Below are 21,036 nucleotides of genomic sequence, written 5' to 3'. Positions count from 1 at the left end.
TCCCTGTCCTCTGCCTCTGGCCCACTGCCAGGCAGGCCTGTGGGCAGAAAACCAGTCGCAGCATTTGCTCAGTCCCACAGAGCAGATAAGGCGACCCTCCGGGGCATGGGAATGGAAAAGGCTGAGGGTGGGAGGGGGCCAGGGAGGTGGTCCAACAGGCTCTGGGAAGGGAAAGGAGTCCCTCTTCCAGGTCACACGGACAGCCCCTCAGGTGACTCAATTTCAGTGCTGAAGAGTTCCTTGTAGAGTGGGGGGAAAGCAGCTTGGACCACGATGGGGTGGAGATGCTGGAAGTTTCGCAGCTTTTCCATATGCTGGCTGCACAGGCTCCGAAGCTTCCCCTTAGGTGGCAACTGGAGATGCGTTAATGGGGAAGGAGGGTCAGTACTTCATGGCTCTCCCCAGAGCAACAAAGTCCTCTCCTCCTTCCTGGCCCAGGGTAACCCTCATTGCTGTCTGTCTGTGCACTTGGCACTTGTGAAGCAGCCAGCTCCCACTGCTGAGGGTAGGTGTGTATCAGGAAAGTGGAGGCCAGGCTACGCTTGTGGGGGCCAGGTACAAGTTTTCTGGGTGAAGCCCCAACCACATTCCTGCTACTCTTCAAAGAGAGCCTGTAATTCGCAATTATGCTCTTCTAATAGTGAAATTCCGTGACTCTCTGCTTTACATATTGTCACATGACTCTTTGCCTTAGTTGATACTATTCCCTTTGCCTGCAATGCCTTTCTAATTCTTTGCTTGGCTAATTCTTACTTTCAACTGTTACCTCCTATGGGAATAGTTCTCTAACGAGCCCCTCCTCCCCCCAGGTTAGGGGCCCTTCCTCTGTGTAGCAGTCAAATCCCCTTTCAGGAAAAAAAAAAAAAATGATCCAATTTGTCTGCCTTCTCACCCCAGGTTTAAGCTCCCTGGGTAGGGTCTCCCTCTCCCCTCCCTCTCTCCGCTCGCCCCCCTTCCATAAGTACTCAATGACGATTTGTTTGAACTGAACAGTTTCTAAGCCAGTACCCGACACTGCCAGGACTCAGTGGCAGGCGGAATGAAAAAGATCCAGAGACGCGAAGGAAACAGAGAGAGGGAGACCCCACTGGGGAAAGGCCGAGAAAGACATTTGTCTTCTGCAGTGCCCTCTAGAAGCACGTGAAGCTTAAGAACAGCTATCGCAGCTACCCCACCCCCTTCTACCCATCTGAGTTTCCCAGGAAAGGGGCAGTCAGGGAAGAGTTTGAGTTCATCATCTTTCCATTTATACTGCTTTACTTGAGTTTGTCCGGGCTTTTGCAATAGCTTCATTCATTCATTTATTAATTCAACAAAATAGTTATTAAGAACTTACTCAGGTAGGCACTGGGATGGGCTGTGGTGATATAACAGTGAATAAATAAAATATCTGCCTTTATTAAATGTATATTCTAGTGAAGGATCCAGAAAATGAACAAATATATAATACGTCAGAGAATATTTTAAACAACAGTAAAGCCGGGCGAAGGGCTTTTTGTATAATGTGTTCTGGGAAAACCTTTTCAGGATGAAGGGATGGAGCAAGACCTTTAGAAAGCTCCAGGAAGAACCTCCCAGCAGCTGGAACAGCAAGTACAAAAGCCCAGACAGACAACCGTGTGTGATGTGTTCAGGGAATAGCAAGGAGGCCAGTGGACTGGGTAGTTTGAGAGGGCAGTGGAAGGAGATAGGTGGGGAAAGAAGTCAGGAGTCGTACTGCGAGGCCAGTAGGCCCTGACACAGACCCTAGATTTGATTCTCAGCTTGATGAGCACCTGTAGGGAGGCTGAGACGAGAGCTGTGTGGCTGACGTAGGACAGACAAGGGTGGAGCGGGCAGGGGTCCAGTTAGAAGGTCTCTCTAATAGTCCAGGTGAAAACTGATAGCTGGGCAAGGGGTGGAGGGGATGCGTGGCATGTGGGGTGACAGTGGGAGGTGATGCATTCTGAAGGCACATCGAACCAGAGCTGCTCCAGCTGCTCTCCCAGGTTCCAGCCTCTCCCCCTCCTAATCTGTCCCACCAGACCAGCCGTTCTTCAGGGAATAGACTGTTGGTTAAGTCACTGCTGTACCCTCAGCCCCGGGCACGGTGCCTGGCACATAGCAAGGGCTTGTAGCTTGAGTGCTTACATAAGCGGTTCCTTTACACTGGTTTCAAATTAAATTGCCTAAATAATAGTTCTGATGATATCATCCCTCTAGCCCTTGGGGCTTGCCATTGCCTAGAAATAAAGCCTTTACTCTTTAATATGCCATTTAAAGTCCTTTCTGATTTGCTCCCTGACCTAATTTTCAAGCTTGTCTTCTGCTACTTTCCTGCCTCCTTCAATCTTTTCTGATTTTACACATCAGTCAAAATGTACCATGAACTATATTCTCCATACAGGCATTATTTTGTCTCCTTATTTTTGTTCATATTATTCTCTAAACTTGAAATGCCTGCCCTACTCTCATGAATGTCTGTTGAAATCTTACCTATTTCATGGCCTCGTTTAAGTGACACCTTCTCTAGGAAGCATTTATGGTTCCCTGCTTCTTATCTCCAAATTATTTTCAATCCTGTTCTATGCTCTTCTAACATTTCCCCAATATTTCTTATCAAAGAAATGCATAGGGGTACAGGGATGTGGTAGAAAGAGCAGGGATTAAATCTCACATTTACCACTTCCCATTCGTGTGAACTTGGACAAGTCACTTAAGTCTCCGTAACCCTACAGGAAGATATTAATACCTGTCCTATTGACAGAGCCCCCTGAGGATGAGAGACCACCTCTGCAACAGCACTTTGGTCACTGCATTATTATTGTATCACATATTACCTTCTACTCTATGTTAGAGCTATTGGTGCATGAGTCTCTCCTTCACAGCAGGTAGAAAACTTGTAGTGGGTATAAGGACACATCTCTGTATCTTTCCACTCCACAGTGCCTCGTACAAGCAGGTGCTGGGTAAGTGTTAGCTATATTAAACTGAATCGCTCCCTGGAGGTCCCTTCCAATTCCAGGCTCTCTAACTTTCCAGCTTTATGCAGCTCATAGAAGTGACTGCCTGTTCCCTTATTTCCTGTGCTGTTGCAATCTAATGCATTACGGCAGATGTTCCTCTGTACCCTCAGACCCTGGGCTGCACAAGCCCTGATGTCACAGCTCTGGCGCTGAGCCTGGCCTCTTCCACCCCAGAGACTGCTCCTACCTCTGCCAAGATGCCTTGGCGATGAGTCTTGCAGAGATGATGGTGAAAGGCCACCTCCAGATTGGCCTGAAGCTGTTCTACTTTCCTTTTCTCTTGGAGCCCTGGCCGACCTGAAGGAGGGGATGGGACCATCGTGAGAACAAGAAAAACCAGGGACATTAGCTTCCACCAAAACGGTGTACCATTTTGGACACCTGTGCTAGATAAGGTCTCTCAGCTGAGTGTGTGTGCGTGTGTGTGTGTGTCAATTTGATAACAGTTAGTTCTGGGGCCTTGGGCTTGGCTCGCTGGTGACAAGGAAAACTGGGGAGAGAGATGAAAGCACTCAGTCTCCCCCCTCCAAGCTGTCTTCTCTCTGGTACTCCAGATACTTCGTGTGGTCCATCCAATGCTAGCCACTAAGACTCTGCCATGGGGGAAAAAAGAGACTGGAAGAGAACCCCTGTCCCCTAGCCAAGGATGACTTCAGATAGGAAGGAGGTGGCCGTTGTGAAGCCGCCTAGGCCAGTATCAGGGCCACTGCATCAATCTGTAGCCAACTCAACAGACAAGCCACCTTTTGCACTGGGTCTGCAAAATAGCCAGAAGTCATTTTTTAAACCTTTATTTCCAGTTTAAGGAATATTTTTAGGTCTCTGCTCATTGGCAGAGCCAGAAGACTGATAACTTTGGTCTGCAAACTCAGGTTAGCTGTGCTACCCTTTTCCCCAGGTTCTCTGAATACCGACCATTCTGCCAGCCCGGCCCACTCCCCGCTAGTGGAGTGGGTGTCCAGAGTCCTGCCATGGTGGTGTACAGGCTTAAAGTTAGTCCACACAGAGCTCAGGCTTGGTGGCACACCATGACCACCTGCAGGAGGCTGTGAAAAACTCGGGTGCTCTGGCTGCACCCCAGATTAGTAACCCTGGAGTGTCCGGGAGGCAGGCCCAGCCAGCAATCCTTTTTAAAGCTTGCCAGGTGAATCCAGCATGTGCCATGGTGGCACGACTGACTCGGATGCCCGGGCAGACTCACTTCTCTTGGGGAGGTGGCTCACTCCCCCTCGTCCTCACATCTCCCCACTTCTCCAGCTCCACCTGTGCTCCCCTTCCCCCTCTCAGGCTCCTCTGAATCTTCATTTTAACTCATTTGACAGCAATTTTGCACTTTAATGGCCTCATGTGCTCTTTAAAGCAATTTCCCAGATGTAACCACATCGGAAGGTCCAGACTCCTCAATAATCGTTGCACCCCTACTAGCTGCATGTCCCTTACCCTAGCCCAGTGACACTCACTGGCATTGATGAGGACAAGGGCTGTGTAGAGGGCAATCTCATCCTCAGAAAGGTGCAAGGCACTCAGGGAGTGGGAGAAGTCAAAGATGGAGCTGATGAGCTCACTGCAGCCTGAAAGAAATGAGAGCGAGCAAGCTGGGTGAGACCACATGCCCAAGGCGCCCACCCTGTTGGTGTCTGGAGCAGAGGGGGCAACCTGCCTGGAAAGGAGGGTGCCCTTGAAGCTCTGGACCCATCCGACTCCTCTCTCTCATTTCCCCTTGACCCTCACCCAAGGCTCGGAACAGCTCCATGCCACCGTATTTGCCTTCAAAAAACACTGTGTGGTTGTCGGCGTTATAGGCCCGGCACATCCTCACCAGCACCACTTCCATTGCTCCTGCAAGAAGGGAGGAAAGGTGCAGGCGCAGCGTCACAAGAAGCCAGGCAACTGTCTCCATTCCCCTCTGTGTCCTGGTTCCTTAACCACCTCCCTCCACTCAGCCTGGCCCCGTTCCACACTCTGTCCCCCTCCCCTCCCGGCCTGCCCACCCTCCCTGGGCACCTGCTTTGAGCAGCACAATCTGGTCGTTCTGGCACAGCTCCATAAAGCCCGACAGCCTCTTGGCAAACTCCACCACATACTGAATGGCCTCAGTGAGCCGGTGGGCACAGCGTTCCCACATCTCCCACATGGACTGCAGGGAAGGAGAAGGGGCCCACTGTAGCCCTCTTTATGACCCGGCGACCCCTTCAAGCCCCGGGGAGCCCGGACTGACAAATTGCGGGGGTAGGTTTTGAACTCCCTCATTCTGTCAACCCAGCTGGCCATTTTAGCCTATTCTTAGTACCAATGCGCACTTGGGGGCAATTCTTGTCATTGGGTCACACTTACTAAGCCCCCACCAGCTGCTGGCACTGAGTGAGCTCTTGCAAGAGAATAAAAAAAGTCTAAGATACAGCTTTTCCCTCAAAGAGTTTGCATCTGGTTGAAATAAAAAAGAACATTCTGACCCCCCCTCCCCAAAAGGACATACCCAAAGGTTTTAATAACCAAGAGGAGCAACAGTTCAGTGCCAAATGGGTGTTTTTAGAGCAGGCGACACTGCCAGAGTGTGATACAGAGACAGCGTAAGCTCTGGAGCCCAGTGGATCTGAATTTGCCTTTGGTTCCACCACCCTGACCTACAGTGACTCTATTAACCACTCTGAGCTCAGTTTCCCGGTCTGTTAAAAATAGAAACACATGCAAGCCTCCTAGGGTGGTTGTCATAAGGGTCAAGGATAATGTAAAAAAACATTTAGCACAGTGCCCAGCAGAGAAGGGGTGTTCTTTCAACAAATGGTAGTCAGGGCTCTGGCTGCTGTTATAGTTGACAGAGCAGGAAGGACAGTGCGCCAAGCTGGGGTGATGGAGACCGAGTAAATGTTACTAGTCAGGGGCTCAGGGAAAGCTCTCGTCCATCTGCTGGGATGTACACAACCCCCCACTGTGAGGTGTGTGCACATTTGTGCGTATCTGTGATACCCAGCCTCGCCCCAGCCCACACGGTGTGCAGGCAGTAGCTATCTCTGGACTCCTCAGTGGTTGGATGTCCTCCCTCCAGGCAGGTCCCCTGGCCTCACCTTCCTCTGATAGCCAGCCACCTCCTCCCGGGAGAAGAGGTTGGAGCGCTGCTGTAGCAGGTCCTCCAGCCGCAGCTGACACGTCTCTTGGTAGGACTTGCACACATTCTGCACCAAGTGCTCTGCGGCCAGAGGAGAAGACATGGGCTCCATCTCAGCCAGCTCCTACCCTACACATATGAAGTGCACCCCTCCGCCTGGCCTACCCTTGCTTTGCTTCCCCCTCAATCCCTTCCCCAAGACCCCTCAACTCCCTCGGTTCATTTTTGGTTTATGTGGGGTGCCTACTAGGGCCTCTCTCTTGGAAGCCCCCCTCACCTTCCCCACCCCTTCTGCCTCCTCAGCTGCTCACCAATCTCGGTCAGGGAGGCATAAGGCGCCTCTGGGGTGCTGTGGAAACTGGGACTGCAGTAGCTGTCCGGGCCTTGTCCTGGTTCCCCCAGCCCAGGGTGCCTGGGGTCTTCAAAATGCAGTCCGTATCTGTCAGGGGCCGGCTGGCTGCCTGTGCTATAGAAACTCTCTCTGCCACCAGCCTTGCCACGCTCGGGACTGTATTCGAGATGGTAGGAGGCCCCGTTGAGCCTAGCCTTGGCCAGACTGTTGGAGTAGGAAGGCCTGGGGCCCGGGGCTCTCAGGAGGCCAGGGGGACAGGCCGAGGCCTCGGGCAGGTCAGGTGAGGAGCCCAGGGGCAGCTGCCCGTCTGGGAGCCCCAAGGTGCAGGAGAGGGGGTCTGCCCCTTGGGCCCCTGCAGGAGGGGTCCTGGCCACTCGCTCCCGCTCCTGCTGCTGCTGCTGCTGCTGTAGTTGTTTCTGCACCTCAGCGTGTAGGCTGTCCCTTTGCTTCTTGGACATGCGGCCAAACTTGACAGCTGAAAGAGGTTGGGGATGAGTGTTTCAGGCGGTGGGGGGGGGGGGGACAGGTCCTGGGCAGAATCGGCAGGCATTTTGATTATCGTGGGATTAACCCTGCAGAGCTGAATCCCTGGCTCCAAGCAGGTCTCTTCAGGTCTGGCCTGAGAACCTCCCTTCAGGGGACTTTTGTTAAAGACGCCCCCCCACCCCGCCCCCACCTCTGTCTCTCCTGCTTGCTTCAGGGCTCTGTCCAACACAGACGTTCTGGTCTCCTGAGCAAACTTGCTTAGCTTGAAGACAGCTTCTAAATGCGGCAGAGGTGAAGCAATGAGTCTAGGCTGAGAATTCTGGCCTCCCGATATTGGGGCTAGGGGCGGTCGAGAAGGGGGCCTCAAGCGGTATTGGGGTCACCTCGCCTTTCTAGGAGGGTCGGAGGAAGAGGAGAGCTGAGAACACAGGTCTCCCTGTGGTCAGGCCTGCAGGCTCCCTGGTGACCTAGATACTCACCACAGCCCAACCCAGGCTCCGCGGCTTGTTTCTGAACATCCTCTTCTGCTCTCTCTTTCCTGCCTTTTCACTCCCCCCAACCCCTCCCAGGTGTGGGGGCACAGCCCCTCGCCCCGCCTGCCCCCTGCACCCCTGTGTGTTTCCTTTCACTTTGTTATTTTTGGCGCTGAAAAGTGCTGACAGACTCCTTCTGGCTCCTCATCACCTCATGCCTCCCCCGGACCCGCCTTGGGTTCCCTCTGTGGTGGGGGTGGGGGTGGGGGGCGTGAGGAGGTGGTGGGTAAGCAAGGTGGAGAAAGGCACCAGGAACAGCAGGCCTCCTCATCCTCACTGCCGCTGGGTTGTTCCCGGGCTGCCATTCCTGTCACGGTGCTGTGTCCAAGGGTAGGGGTGGGGGGCTACGAAGGGAGATGGGCTAGGACTGGAGCCATAGGGCAGGAGGGAAAGAGGCAGAACCTGGATGGTTTCTGGGCTGGGGGGGGCAGAGTGAGGAGAATCCATCCCGAGGAGAAGACAGGGAAGACCTGGGGACCTTGGGGAAAGGAAGGTTGTTCTGGCAGAGCCTAAAGTTGGGGACTGTGAAGAGCTCTGATGAGGGTGGCCTGGCCAACCCCATGATGGCCTGTCAGGGAGGCACAGAGAGTGGACCTCCGGAGGGTGTTTGTACTGCCCCCCAAGCCTGCGGGGAACGCTCAGGCGGCTGCCCGTGTGGCCTCACCGTCTCGGGACATGCCCAGGGCCAGGCATTTCTTCAGGCGGCAGTGCTGGCATCGGTTCCGACTGGTGCGATCGATGGGGCAGTTCTGCTGCCGGGTGCAGGAGTAGGCCACGGCGCACTGCTGGCTGCGGCGGAAGAAGCCCTGGGGGGGCAGGAGGAGACCTGGCTGCTGATCTGGCGGGGCCCAGCTCAGTCCCGAGCCCCTCCAGCCCACAAGCTCTGGCCCCAGCTTTCCCAGCTCCTACGATCAGTTTTCTCTCCTCCACTTCTTAGCGTGACAGTGCTTTGTCCTGCAATCACTTCCCCAACTTAAGGCAAGGCCCCACTGTGTGTGGGCCCCTCCAGGTGAGGCACCGCCCAAGCTGCCTCAGGAGCCCACCCCTGGAGTCAGAGGCCACCAACCCCCTCTCCTCATCTCTGGGAGACTGTGTGCAGATGTGTGCTCACCTTGCACCCCTCGCAGGTAATAACCCCGTAATGGATCCCAGATGACTTGTCCCCACAGATTTTGCAAGGGATCACTTCAATTTGTGCTGGAAAAGAAAGAGCAGGAGGTTAGCCCAGGAGCCTTTACAATGTTCCCGGGTGGTCAGTGCAGGGCACGGTGTTTCCCCACCCTCCCGGCTCCAGCTTTGTTCCCCTCTTGCAAAGTAGAAGATGTGAAGTGCCAAATGCTGCTAAGCGAAGGGTCTGTGGAGGCTGTTTTTTGTTTTGTGGGGAGGCTGGGAGTTGTACCAGCTCTAGAGGGGCAGAGAAAGCAGCTGCAGAGAAGCCACCTGCTCAGCCCTTCAAGTTGAAAAGTTCCAGTTGCCTCCCTCCCGCCTGGAGACCTGGGAGTCTTCACTGCTTCGAAACACCTGCTTCCCGCCCAGGGGGCTTCCTCTGTGTCACCCTCCCCCATTGGGGCTGGGCTCCCCTGGGCAGAGTGTGGGGCATGGTGGGAAGATGTGGTGAACCAGGCAGCGGGCTCCTGGGGGTCAGGTAGAGGTGCCGGCCGTCCCCAGCTGGGCACTGAAGGCTCAGGGACGGACAGAGTCCACAGGGTGGGGCCCACAGAAGTTAGGGGAAGACCAGTTGGAGCGCAGGAGAGTGGGGCTAAGCAAGCCACCTCTACTAGACTCTTGAGAGCCAGGGAGAGAATCAAATGGGCCTCCTGAGCTCCTGGCCCTCTGAGCAGAGAGAGGGCGGCCCCGTGTGTATTGGCATGTTAGAGTGAGTGTGCTATGTGCGTACAAGGGCCTCCGTGTTCAACTACATGTACAGAAATCATGAATGGTAGCCACTGCCTGGGACTTGAGACTATCTCCTTCACGCTGCACCAGGTTCACAAAGCTAGACTGTCCCAGAGCTGGGTCTACATCCCAATTCCCCCGAGCTTTCCATTACGCTCTTCTGTGTACATTGCTTTTGGGGTACACATATCACTGGGCATATTTGAGTGTGTGTGTGTACCCATGAAAAGTCCATGTAATTTGTGAGCCAATAGGCATGTCTGCTTGAGCCAGGCTGCACACGTGCCTATTTGTGTGTTAGTGTTTGTTCACTGGGCGATAGACCCCCCTCCTGCCCACCGAGCTCACTGTAAGCTATGCCTGCTGCCGTCCCTTCACTGGTGTTTGCCTCTCTGTCGCCCGGTCCCTGTCAATGCCCACAGCTCTTTTCTGAGTTTCAGCAACCGGTGGTTGGCCCTCCTCCAGCCCATCTTCGAAGGGGAGCTGTGCAGATTTGAGACTACTGCCACTGCAGGGGTCTCTGTCACTCCCGAAGGCATGCGGGGCTCCTCTCCATCCTTACTGACCTGCTGCCTGCCCTCTGAGGGGGGGGAGCCCTGGGGCAGAGTGGGCCAGAAAAGTGGCCTAGAACTGAGACCTCTACTAATCTCTGACAGATCTCCCCCTCCCCCTCCCCTAGGGGTCAGAGGAAGCAGCAGCCTGCCCGTAGGGCAGATCCACATTCCTGGGAGCTCCCCTCCGCCCAGACCTGCCCCACGCAGGGCCTGGAGGTGAGGCGGAAGGGTGACCACGGCTTGCTTGCGAACCACTCCCTGAAATGTTTCCATCCTCCCTGAACCGTCCTCCCCTCGGGCCAGCCTTGAGGTGAGTCAGAGTGAGCAGCTGCCTCTCAAGGGAACCTGGTGGAGGGGTGTCTGAAACCCTCCATTAGGACTCCATTCCCCAGCCCCCCAGCCCAACCTGCCTGCCAGACACCCACACAGCAGTCTCTGATCATCGAGGACAGACGGGAAGTGAGCTTTTCAGGTTCTTTCCAGTACATTCAGAGCAGATCGGAGGGCATGGAGGGGAAGAGAGAACAAAAGGCATTCGAGTACTTAGAGAAAGGGTGGAAAATGTGGGGACACCTGCACGTCCAGTCACTTAGACTCTCCAGGCCCCAGTTCCCCTGTCCGTAAGATCACATGGATGAAAACACCGTTGGCTGTCCCCGGGGTGACTGCAGGTAGTACAGTTAAATGATGTCACCCGTGGAAAACACTGTGCGTGCCTGTTGCCGCTGAGCAGAGCTGAGGGCAAAAAAAGCCTGTGGGCATCTGAGATAGATGGACGTTCCTGTACCCCATCCAGTCTGCCCTTCCTCAGCACTTCCCCGCAGCACTGTGGGCTCTCTCTACTCAGTGGACCTAAGCACAGAGAGCAGAGAAACCAACGTGGGTCACCCAAAAAAGTAAGCGGGAGGGAGATTAGGCCAAGCCACAGTGGGAACTCAGGTCCTACCATCAACCACAGGCCTCCCTGCCTGTTCCCTTCTCCCAGAGCCACATCCGTGTGCGTGTGTGTGCTGACCACATGGGTGACCCAGACACATGCCTCTGCCCCATGCCTGACCTGCTGCTGGTCTTGGTCCCAGGACCTCACAACGGCGTCACCAAGACCTCACCCTTCTCATGGGACAGTGTGGCCAGCCACAGGCCCCCTTCACAATACCATGTTTGGGGGATGTATGAGTTAGGACCCCAGCCACCAGGCCAGCCACTCCCCCATGTCCCCAACTGTAGTCCAAGACAGAGGCACCCAGTGAGACAGACATAGAGTCAGAAGGTCCAAGCCAGAGGGTCAGGTTAACTGAGACTTAGACCCAGAGATAGAGAGATGGTCAAAGGACCACAGAGAACCCACTTATGTCCTGGCCCTGTCAGCGCTGGCGGCCCTCTGTCCTTCTCTTTCTTCCCTCCACGGCCACTGGTGTCCCCTTTGATGCCATCTACCCAAAACCTCAAGGAGAAAGTCCCTGCGTTCATGAGTGTGACCGTGGAGGAGGGGAGGGGAGGGCAGGGGACGGGAAGGGGACTGGCAGAGGTGGTGGGGGCAGCAGGAATTGAAAAACACCTCGGATACCTCACCTTCTAAATCTACCCCTGAGCCACTGCCCTGAGGCAGCAGGTGCTGGGAACCCAGATTGGGGAGGGGGAGCTGAGTAATCACAGGATTACTCAAATTGTTGCCTGGGAGCCTGGCCTGCCAGGAACTTGCCATCTAAACGCCTGACAGTGCCAGGAACTAGAATCAAGCAAAGGTCAGGAAGGTCTAGGCAAGCCCTGCAGCACGACTCTCACAGCAGCCCTCCCTCTGCCCCTGCTGCTGCTTTAAGAAGATCTGCGCGTCTTTCTGCCGCTGTCTCCCGGGGCCAGTCAAAGGAAACCCTCATTCCAAGGAGAGAGCAATGCCCACACGCGCACTTGTCTTCTAAGATCATCTAGTGCCTGGATGACTCTAGCCCTTTTTGTCTCAGACAAGATCGCCTAGGGATCTTTTAACATGCAGGTCCTGACTTGGGAGGTCTGAGTGGGGACCCAGATTCTGCGTTCGAACTAGCTCCTGGTTGGTGCCCAAGCTTCTTGGGCCTTAGCCTACACTTTTGAGTAGCAGGAGTTCCCTCCCTCTTCCCGATTTTGTGCTAGGCTGCTCCCACTGGGGGATGAGAGTGCTGTTGGTCTTCCCTTCCCTGGCTCATTCTGGTGTCTTCTCCACCATCCAGTGTGACCGCTAATAATGTCATTCTGATGCAGTACTAGGAAAAGGAAATGAGTCTCTCCGGGATTGCTTCGGACATTGAGGGAGCACCAGGGAACTTCGTACGGGCGCGTCCTCCTTGGGGAAATACCGGTAAAGACAAAGCAGTCTGTGCTCCCCTCCCTCCGACCTCCTCTAATCTCACCCTTCTCACAGCTGCGAGATTCACTGATAATGCTCTTTGAATACATCCAGAGCTGGTCCTGTGCCACCCCATGAAGCCAGCGCTGGGCCCCCGCACCCAGGTGCCCTATGCCACAGAGAGGAAGTGGTAGGCACAAAGTGGGGGTTGCAACCCTGGGGGAGCTCTCTCCTCAAACCCCAGAGGCACCCCCAGCCTGGTGGAGAATGGATGCAGGCAGAGGAACCCGGGGTCCTCATCTCTTTGTGCTCCGTCAGTCTGGAGCTGGGTGCTCGCTCTCTTCTCTATCTCATTTTCTCCAGTGGAGGTTGGTTAAAGAGGACTAATAACCATAGACATAAGCGCTGGCTGAATTGTAGCTCTGTGCCAGAATTTGTCTACATTTTTCACTTAATGACCACAACAACCCTGTGAAGTAGGTACTACTTGTATTGTCCCCATTTTACAGATGAGAAAATGGCCCAGGAGAGAGCAAATGGCTTGACTAAGGTTACATAGCCAGAAGTGGCAGGTCTGGCACGTGAAGCCCAGTCTCTAACTAGAGAGCCAGTATCCTCAACAACTTAGCTATATGCCTTCTCAGGATGAGCTGCCCCAATGCACTGAGGAGGACGGGATGGGGATAGGTCGCTTACTGGCTACAGGGGAAAGTGCGAAGTCGGGCGGGTGGGCTAGGAAAGGAATTCAGGAGGACACCCACGGACTAAGGCCAAGACTCGTGCCTCGTGTAAAGATCCAGAGACAACATTCCCTCTGTCCCAGCTCTTCCTCTGTGGTGTCGGCCTCCTTCCGCCTTCACCCATTTCTCAGGGGCAGGCTTCTGAGGTCCAGGTGGAACAGCTCGCCCATCCCAGCAGAGCTCCTGATCTGGGACTCCTCTGAAGACCACAGCTCCTTTGGGGGATGGACTGGCTTTCATACATCTCAGTAGACCTCTCTGCAGAAATGAATGAACGTGTCTCTTTTCTTAGCTCAGGTGCCCACCCCTCTCCCTGCAGCCCAAACTCTCAGTCCCTTTCCCCACAGAGACCACAGCTGGTCCGCTGTGTGCGCCAGCCTCCCTCCTTTCTCAGCTCTCAGTTCCCGCAGCTTCTGCAAAGCTGGAAACCACGAGTGGTGGGTACCACCACAGGGGAGCAGGAGGGGGAGGGCTGGGTGGGGGTCAGGATAAAAGCAGTTCTACCTGGCGAGCACTCCTCCCAGCCATAGCGAGAACTTTCTGCTGATACGCCCAGATCCCAGGGGTGAGAAAGTAGCGAAGCTAAAACTCAGGTGGGCGAGGGAGAGTCTGGGGTTTTGAAAAGCCACGAAAGACAGCCAGCCACCTGAAACCCCCTCTTTGTGCCCCCGCCACCCCCGCAGTCTGGGACAGGAGAAAGGAGGGGAAACAAAAGAATTGAGTGAAAACAACCAGTGAATGGGGGAGGGGATGAATCACCAGGAGGAAGGCCTGAGGAGTGGGAGCCCAGACGGTCACACTCAGCCCCTTCCCCTGCCTCAGGACTGCGTCTCCTTTCCAGAGGCCTCAGCTGCTCCTCGAGGCCACGAGGAGTCAAAAGACCCGGGCTCTGTACCGGAGGCCCTGCCCTGTTACCATCCCTCCCCACAACATATCTCTGTCCTTTCTGAGTCCAAACCCCCAGGAAGGGGCAGCGTTGCAGCGGCAGGAGTGGGCTAGCCATGGAGGACAGGAGGACACTCCAGGGCTGCCTTTCTTGGAGAGCTCTGCAGCAGGGGAAAGTCCCTGTTCCCTGTTTGAGTCAGGGGCACAGAGGGAGGGAGCACTTGGGAGGGGCGGCCATGCCAACACCCGTGTCTCATTGCCATGGGACAGCAGGGAGCCTTGCGCTGGGGGTGGGGGGGTGGGGGATGTTTGGAGTCCTATTTTGGGGGACAGGGGAATCCTTGTTAGGAATGGGAAGAGAGGTAAAGGGGAAGGTGCAGGAGAGATGCAAGAAAGGAGGGGCCCTTTGTAAAGTCAGGTGGCGCTGGTGCTCAGGGTGACATTTGTGGCACCCTGGGGAGTGGACATCTCTTTGGCCCGTGCTCCTCATTAGCATGACCAGACCTGAGAAAGATCAGGCACAGTGAAGACAGGCGGGCACCTGTATGCCTCACCCTCCCACCTCTCATCCAGGCCTAACACGAGGGTCTTAGGCCTGTTGGCTCCACGCTGGCCGTGGCTCGAGCCAGATGACCGGGCCGCCCTCCTGGCTGGCTGGGGACTTTATTGGCTCATGGACATTTCCTCTCTACTTAGGCGCAGGGAGCCTGTACCATCGTTTCAAAACCTCTGTCAAGTCCGTGCCTCCTACTTTCCACCTTCCTAGACCCGGTCGGTACTCAGCGTCCCCCTTCTCCTGCAGGCGTGCTACCCACTGCCTCTCTCCCCGAGGCTGCGCGCCCGTCTGTCTCCTGCACTCCAGTTCTGTTTCGCAGGGTTTAGGCTCTTCTGGTTTTTCTCCATTTAGATCTCCATCAGGACATCGCTCTCTCCCAGAGATTAATTACATTAATCTCTGTCCTTTGAGTTGGGTCTCTGCATCTCTCTACTTCTCTGTTCCTGCTCCTTGGTCTTTGGGTGCATCACGATCCCAAGTCCCCAGTGCTCCAACTTGCCCCAGCTGCACCCAAGGGCATGGTGGTGGCTGACACTCATGGGGGGACAGTCAGAGAAGATGGGGCTGTGAGATCCCTGGAGATGTCCAGGTGAGAAGGACCAGTGGCACAGAGACCGCCCCTTCTTCCTGCCAGCCTGGATGGAGCTGTGCGGGGGCATCCTGTAGCGGTTCCCCGGTGTGGCCCCCCCCCCAGTCCTGGGGACTCCTGCCCTCCTGCCAGACGCTGAAGCACACCCAGTTATTGGTTCCTAGGATGGATTTGCTGATTTGAGACTATTTGTGGGAAGACAGGTCTGTTAACCTTTGCTGCTAGTGGGAAGAAGCCAGAAGGGAAACTAACGCTCCGAGGGGTCCTTCTTCCTGTGGAAGTTTTTGGCTCCTCTCCTGGCCCCCCGGCCCACCCCAGCTCATACACTTGACCTGGAGTCCTCATCCCAAGTGTGGACAGGGAGCTCTTCCCTTTGCTTTCCTCCTCTCTGTCCACCCTCTGGGAAAGCCGTGTCCTCCACTACCCTAACTTGGGGACCAGGGCTCTCTCCTTGGTGCTAGGCCCTCAGAACTGGGAGCCTTTTCAAAACCGGTTTTGTTTTTAAATTCCCCCACACCCCCGCCTTGCAGATGAAGAGACCATGGCCCTTGCCTAACTAAGACTACAGGGCTAGTCAGTGACAGAAGTGGCAGCAGCACCTGGTCTTTAGACTCGCAGCCCACGGGTCTGTCCAGGTCCCGAGATGGCTTTGCTTCTGAGTCTTGTGGGAAGGCCCCGGGTGAAGCTGGGGCTGCCTCAGGGTCTGGTTCACAGGGCCACAGGGCTTCCCGTTTTCTCTCTCGCCCAGTGCTCGGACAGGCTCTCTGGCTTCTCTTACCTGAACACAGGGGCTGGCAGATTTGCCCACTCTTGTTCTGCTAGGAGGCGCAGGGACCCCAGATATCTGCCCACCAGCTGTTGGCCCATGGCTCCAGGCCAGGAAGCGGGTGAAGTTGAAGCTGCTCCCATCTCCACTGTCTGATCCCCCTCATCAAACAGATGACTGAACCCCGGGGCACACACACTCACGGCACCCTGGCTGGATTCTACTTGGTCCTCATGTCCCGGGTCTGGGTGGAAAGCACGGTGGCTTTCAGGCCTGGATGCTGGGGTTCTGACCCCCTCTGCCTGCTGACCTCACCTGACTCACTGTCCTGCTGCTCCAGGGCACAGCAGCTCCTCTGGCCTCCTTTCCTCCCCACTCCCGGGCAGGTGGAAGGCACAAAGAACGACACCACCACCGGAGCCGGGGGAGTGCATCCAGGCGCCTGTCTACTACAGCTGTGTGATCTGGAGTGACACTCTTGGCCTCTCTGGGTCTCAGTCTCTCTCTAAAATGAGGGGGCAGCGCACCTCAGGTACTCTCGAAGATCCTTTCCTGCACCCTTGACAGAGAAGTCCCTTTACTATCGTTGCCCTAAGAGAACTGCCTGGGGAACCGGACTCCTCAGCTACTCCACCCACCTCCCAGCAGACCTCGGCCTTGACCAGGACACACCCTGCCTGGGGAGAGTACTCAGCTTTGCCCACTTTGTTCCCAAGACCCCCTCCTTTCCTGAAGGCCTGGGGAGGACTGCGGGATCCAGGCTTCCCCCGCTCCCAGGTAGCCCCCTTCACTTACTTCTCATGGCTGAACTGCAGGCTTTGCCACCTTGGCTCACTGTCCTTCTCAGCAGGGGGTGGTCCAGAGATGGGGCGCAGCTGGCAGCAGGGTTGGGGGCGAGGCCTCTCAGCAGAGCCTCTGCTCGTTGCTCTGCACCCAGCTCTCCCCCAATGCTTCTGGGCAGGGGGGTTTAAGCTAGCACCACACAGGTGGCTGACTGACAACCCCCCCCAACCTGCCACCCCCCACCACTCCCTGGGGTGCAGCGGGTAGGATGACAGGCGCCCCACGTGGCCAATCTGGGTCTGGAGCAGGGTGTGAGGGGCGGGGCAGCCAATCACAGGGGGCGTTGGAAAATTCCAAAACCACATGCGACAGCCACACGCGGTAAAAGCTGTTTCCACCTGACAGGGTGGCTCGGGCTGGGGAGCCCGAGGGGAGCTCACGTGAGCCTGGGGCCAGTGGTCTACTCCTCCTCCCTTTGAGGACCCCCAACTCTGACTCTTTTTGCCAGGTGACTCCAGGGACAGGGATGTTTCTAGAGGTAAGTCACAGGATGTCTGCCCGGGGTAGTGGCAAGTTCCACCCGAGACCCTGTGGACTGCCAAGAGCGGTGCCCATTGAGGTGCAGTCTGGAGGCTGGCCGGCCACCCAGCATGCTCATGGCCTCACTGCGGAGACGGTGTATGCCCTGGGCTAGGGAATAAGTTATAATAGTAGCAGAAATAATCAGACAAATGCCCACACTCTGTAGGAGGGCTTAGTCCGCCAGACATTTCCTTAGGAGCAAAATTGTTGAAATTAGAATGATGATTATGATGAGGAGGAGGATGAGGGTGATATTTACTATGTGCCAGAAATGGTTTTTAACGTTTTATGTGGATTATCTAATCCTCATAAGATACTTTATGAGGCAGGTACCATTATCCCCATTTCAAAGATGAGGAAAGTGAGACACAGAGAGGTTAAGTAACTTGCCCAAGGTCACACAGCCAGTAAGTGGTAAAGTCAGGACTGAAACTCAAGCAGACTGGCCTCAGATCCCACTTGAGACATGGTATGGTTTCTTTGGTTCAAGTCTGCTCTTGTGAGCGTCTCAGCTTGGGAGGGCTTCTTGTGGTCTGGGGGTCTTTCTGAGGGCCTGGTCAATTTTAGAGGCTCTCTCAGGCTCATACCTGCTCCATGGGGCACTTCAGCCTGTGGAGGGGGGGCTTCCTTTTTCAGGGCCCCTTATTAATCAGGCCCTCTCTTGGTCTGGTGGTCCCTCCTGAGTTTCTCCCTTCTTAGGGTTTCTCAATTTAGAGCCCCTTTTTCAGGCCCTCTGCCTGGGTGAGGCATTAACTTTTCCTGGCTTCTCTGGGTCCAGTCTCCTAAGAGGTCTCTGATCTTGCCGGAACTCCAGTAGCTCCTCAGCCTGGTACAGGCCTTTCCCTGCTGGGCTTCTTCAGCTTTTAGGACCCGGATTGGGCGAAGGGCTGCCAGCTCGGGTTTTCGGGAGGACATTCAGGGGGTGAGGGTTGCTCAGGGCCAGTGGGTTGGGAAGGGCATAAGGGTGTGTGGCCCTGGCTGAGGTTTCTGTGGTAAGGGGTTAAGGGTAGGAATGGAGTTTAGCCTCTTCCAGTTCTAGCTGCTCCAAAACTCCCCCTTCACCCCCCACCCACATAAGGTCCCAAGCTCTCCTCCCCCAGCTCACACGTCAGTCCTTGACCCGTTTTCCTCCCAGGGCCCTGCTCAGCATTTCCGTGGGGCCCTGTGGCTAGGGGCAGGCGAGGCACTGATCAGGATTGTGCTGAGCAAAGCAAGCCCCCACCCAGGAGGGTGTAGCATCCTGGATGGCCCCCAGCCCCTGTCCGTCCAGCTCAGGCAGAGAGCGATGCTGCTGCCCTCCTTGGTTCCTCCACCTGAAGTAGGGAGGTTCTAGGTGATTCTGGCAGCAGAAGGGGCGGGAGCGAGTCCTCAGGAGAAACTGGTGGGCCATTCAAGGGAAGGCCGGAGAGGTAGGGTCTCCTGCCCCAGAGTTGTCCTCATCAAGTCAGGGACCCACGCTCATGGAGGGTTGCCCCTGAGTGTCCTCCTGCTGTTAGGGTGAGCATGGCTCTGATGGGATATGAGCTCTGGGGCTGAGGTGGAGTGGGTGCGTTTTCTGAAGGAGAAGCTTCTCCCACAAACCAAGAGGGCAGATCTGATGTGTTGGGAGGTTCCTAGAGAGGGCACTGCTTACTCCCTAGTATCCACTGGGAAGTCCTTCCCGAACTCTAGCCCCTCCTTACATGCTGTAGCCTCAGTCTTCCAGGGCCCTGGGACCCAGGGTGTCCCTTTCGGTTGTATTTTCTACAGAGATGAAGGCTTTCCTGCTCTCCAGCCCTGCACAGCCTGGCTCCAGGTTCATTCGCACCTCAGTATGTGTTAACCACAGAGACGAACACCAAACCTGGCTCCGCTGCCGCAAAGCCTGGTGCAGCCTCCCTGCCTCCCTGCCCTAGCCCCTTCCATCTCCCGAGTCTCTTTCCAGCTCCTCTCCGTCCTTCCCCCACAGCTCCCTTTTCATTGGTCTCCTAGTTTCTTTGCAATGTTCCCTATCTTCAGCTTTCTTCCTTATCTCCTACCACTGCCCTGATCTTGAGGTTTCTCCATCCCCCCCTCTCCTTTCCCCATCTCCCCATCTTCCTTGCTTTTCTGGGCTCCACCTCTCTTCGGGCTGGGCCACTTCTGCGTGGCTCCTTCAGCTCTGCATCGTCTACATACCTTTACGAGAACCTCCCACAGCCCTTGCTGGATTCTGTGCCATCTCTCCACACCCCAGCACCAGTCCTTGCCCCAGTGCTCTACTCACAGCTGTGGGTCTTCTTTGCAGCCAGCGGAAGACCACTGTGAAGAGAAGGGAGGGATCAGGGCCAGCAGTTTACGACCACGGGAACCGAGAGATGCTCCTCCACCCAAACGCAAGCCCCCATCCTCACCCCATTCCTTCCCAGTGGAGCCTGGTGTCCCAGAAGGTGGGACCGTCCTCCACAGCACCTCCTCTTCTTTCTCTGCCCGTCAGTCATGCCGGCCCTCTTCCCAGTCCTCAGGAGTGGCAGGCTCCTCACCAGCTCTGGGACTGCCCAAGCTACCCCTTCTGCCCGGGATGCCCTTCTCTCACAGCCCCTCAGTCTGGCCCACTTCTCCTCAGCCCCCAAGTCTCTCATTCCGCCTCCTCCTTGGAGAAGCTGTATGTGCCCCCTCCCTGCCCTGGTGTTTACACACTCAGCACTCGCATTAGACTTCCTGGCACTCACTGCATCACCTAACTGATAGAATTGTGTCATTACCTGCGTGAACCGGGGCTTTCTGCTAGATAGTAAACCCAATGGGGAAGCAGGGACTGTGTCTGCCTCGTTCGCCCTGTTCTTCCCAGAGCTTCTATCGGTGTGGGCCATTAGAGGTACTCAATCAATACTCTTCGGCCAGAGTTAAATCTCCGTGGGCATTCAGTCTCTTGGGATTCTTTGTGCCTGAGGGCACCTGGGAACCCCAGAGGTGTGGGGGTTGAGAGCAGGTTGGTGAGGATGTTTGGAGGAAGAGGCCTGGGGAGCTGCAAGCACAGAGCTCGCTCTGCCTCCCTGGCTCCCCCACACACCAGGCTGCCCAGGGAGGACGCCCTTCCCACCTGCTCTGTGGCATCTGTCTGGGTGGAGAGCAGGTGGGCAGCAGGGAGCACAGGTAAGTTGATGTGGGGTGAGCAGGGAGGCGCAGACCTCCACAGGGGCAGCTGCTGAGCAGAAAGCCTGAGCTAGAGCATCACTGAGGGTTGTTCTTTCATGTGGTTTTTATTAAATATCTGCCCAGGGAGCCCCTGAAGGCCCCCCCCCCCATCAGTCCATTTGCTACATCCGTAGAACAGCTCCTCACAGGGTACAGGGCCAGTCTTCTGTCCCAGAAAACCCTGCAGCTCTGCCTTATGCCCCCCATACTTTCCCTAGCCTCCGAATGCACTTTTCTGTTATCTTTGTCCTTCTGTGGTTCCATCCTGGACACCCCCCACCTCCAGCCCCCATACTGTCCCTCTGGCAGGCTTCCTCCGCTGGGCTGAGTGGACTTGAAGGCCTGGCCCCTGCTGGGTTGGGGGTGGGAGTGGTTCCATCCGGCCCTTCCCGCCTGCCCCGCTGATCCTGCCTAGCCCCACCCAGCTTCCTCTCTGACGTGGCACCTTGGCATTGCTCTCTGGCCTCCAGCCTTGCACTTTCGGGGCAGTCCTGGGGTGGGGGGGTGATCCCTTGCATGCCTGGCAGTGGCGTCCTTCCTCCACTAGGGGGCCTCAGAGCTTGGCAGCCCGGCACTCACGGTTTCCCCTCAGTGCTTGCAGCTGACCAAGCATGTGGCCATAGAATGTGCTCTAAGGGGGTCTCCGAGTTAGACCACTGGTGGGGCTATAGAGACTGCCTGACTCTCTGTCCCCTACCTCCCTGGGCTCGGTGCCCCACATTCT

The 21,036-nt window shown here is 55.9% G+C and overlaps 1 protein-coding gene across 2 annotated transcripts; it reads right to left on the bottom strand.

Moving 5' to 3' along the window:
- Nucleotides 1-97: 97 nt before the first annotated feature.
- On the bottom strand, nucleotides 98-19,865 carry RORC (RAR related orphan receptor C). Of its 2 annotated transcripts, XM_053670366.1 has the most exons (12): nucleotides 19,529-19,861; nucleotides 19,402-19,436; nucleotides 16,587-16,744; nucleotides 8,594-8,679; nucleotides 8,147-8,288; nucleotides 6,423-6,938; nucleotides 6,071-6,192; nucleotides 5,010-5,142; nucleotides 4,737-4,844; nucleotides 4,466-4,576; nucleotides 3,193-3,302; nucleotides 98-353 (listed from the first exon to the last, which is right to left on the bottom strand). In XM_053670366.1, the coding sequence occupies exons 1-12, from the start codon at nucleotides 19,754-19,756 to the stop codon at nucleotides 192-194; spliced, it is 1,911 nt and encodes a 636-aa protein (XP_053526341.1). In that variant the 5' UTR covers nucleotides 19,757-19,861; the 3' UTR covers nucleotides 98-191. The 2 variants fall into 2 exon arrangements, 1 of the variants encoding a protein (XP_053526341.1); XR_008392505.1 differs by lacking the exon at nucleotides 98-353 and having other exon boundaries at nucleotides 3,212-3,302; nucleotides 4,666-4,844; nucleotides 19,529-19,865.
- Between the last annotated feature and the right edge of the window lie 1,171 nt (nucleotides 19,866-21,036).

The sequence above is a fragment of the Artibeus jamaicensis genome, unplaced genomic scaffold, assembly GCF_021234435.1.
Source record: "Artibeus jamaicensis isolate MK-2021 breed Jamaican fruit bat unplaced genomic scaffold, CSHL_Jam_final contig_1715, whole genome shotgun sequence".
In the NCBI taxonomy this organism is placed as follows: domain Eukaryota; kingdom Metazoa; phylum Chordata; class Mammalia; order Chiroptera; family Phyllostomidae; genus Artibeus; species Artibeus jamaicensis.
Note: the sequence above shows the minus strand (reverse complement) of the source record. Positions and strands in the feature narration are given on the sequence as shown.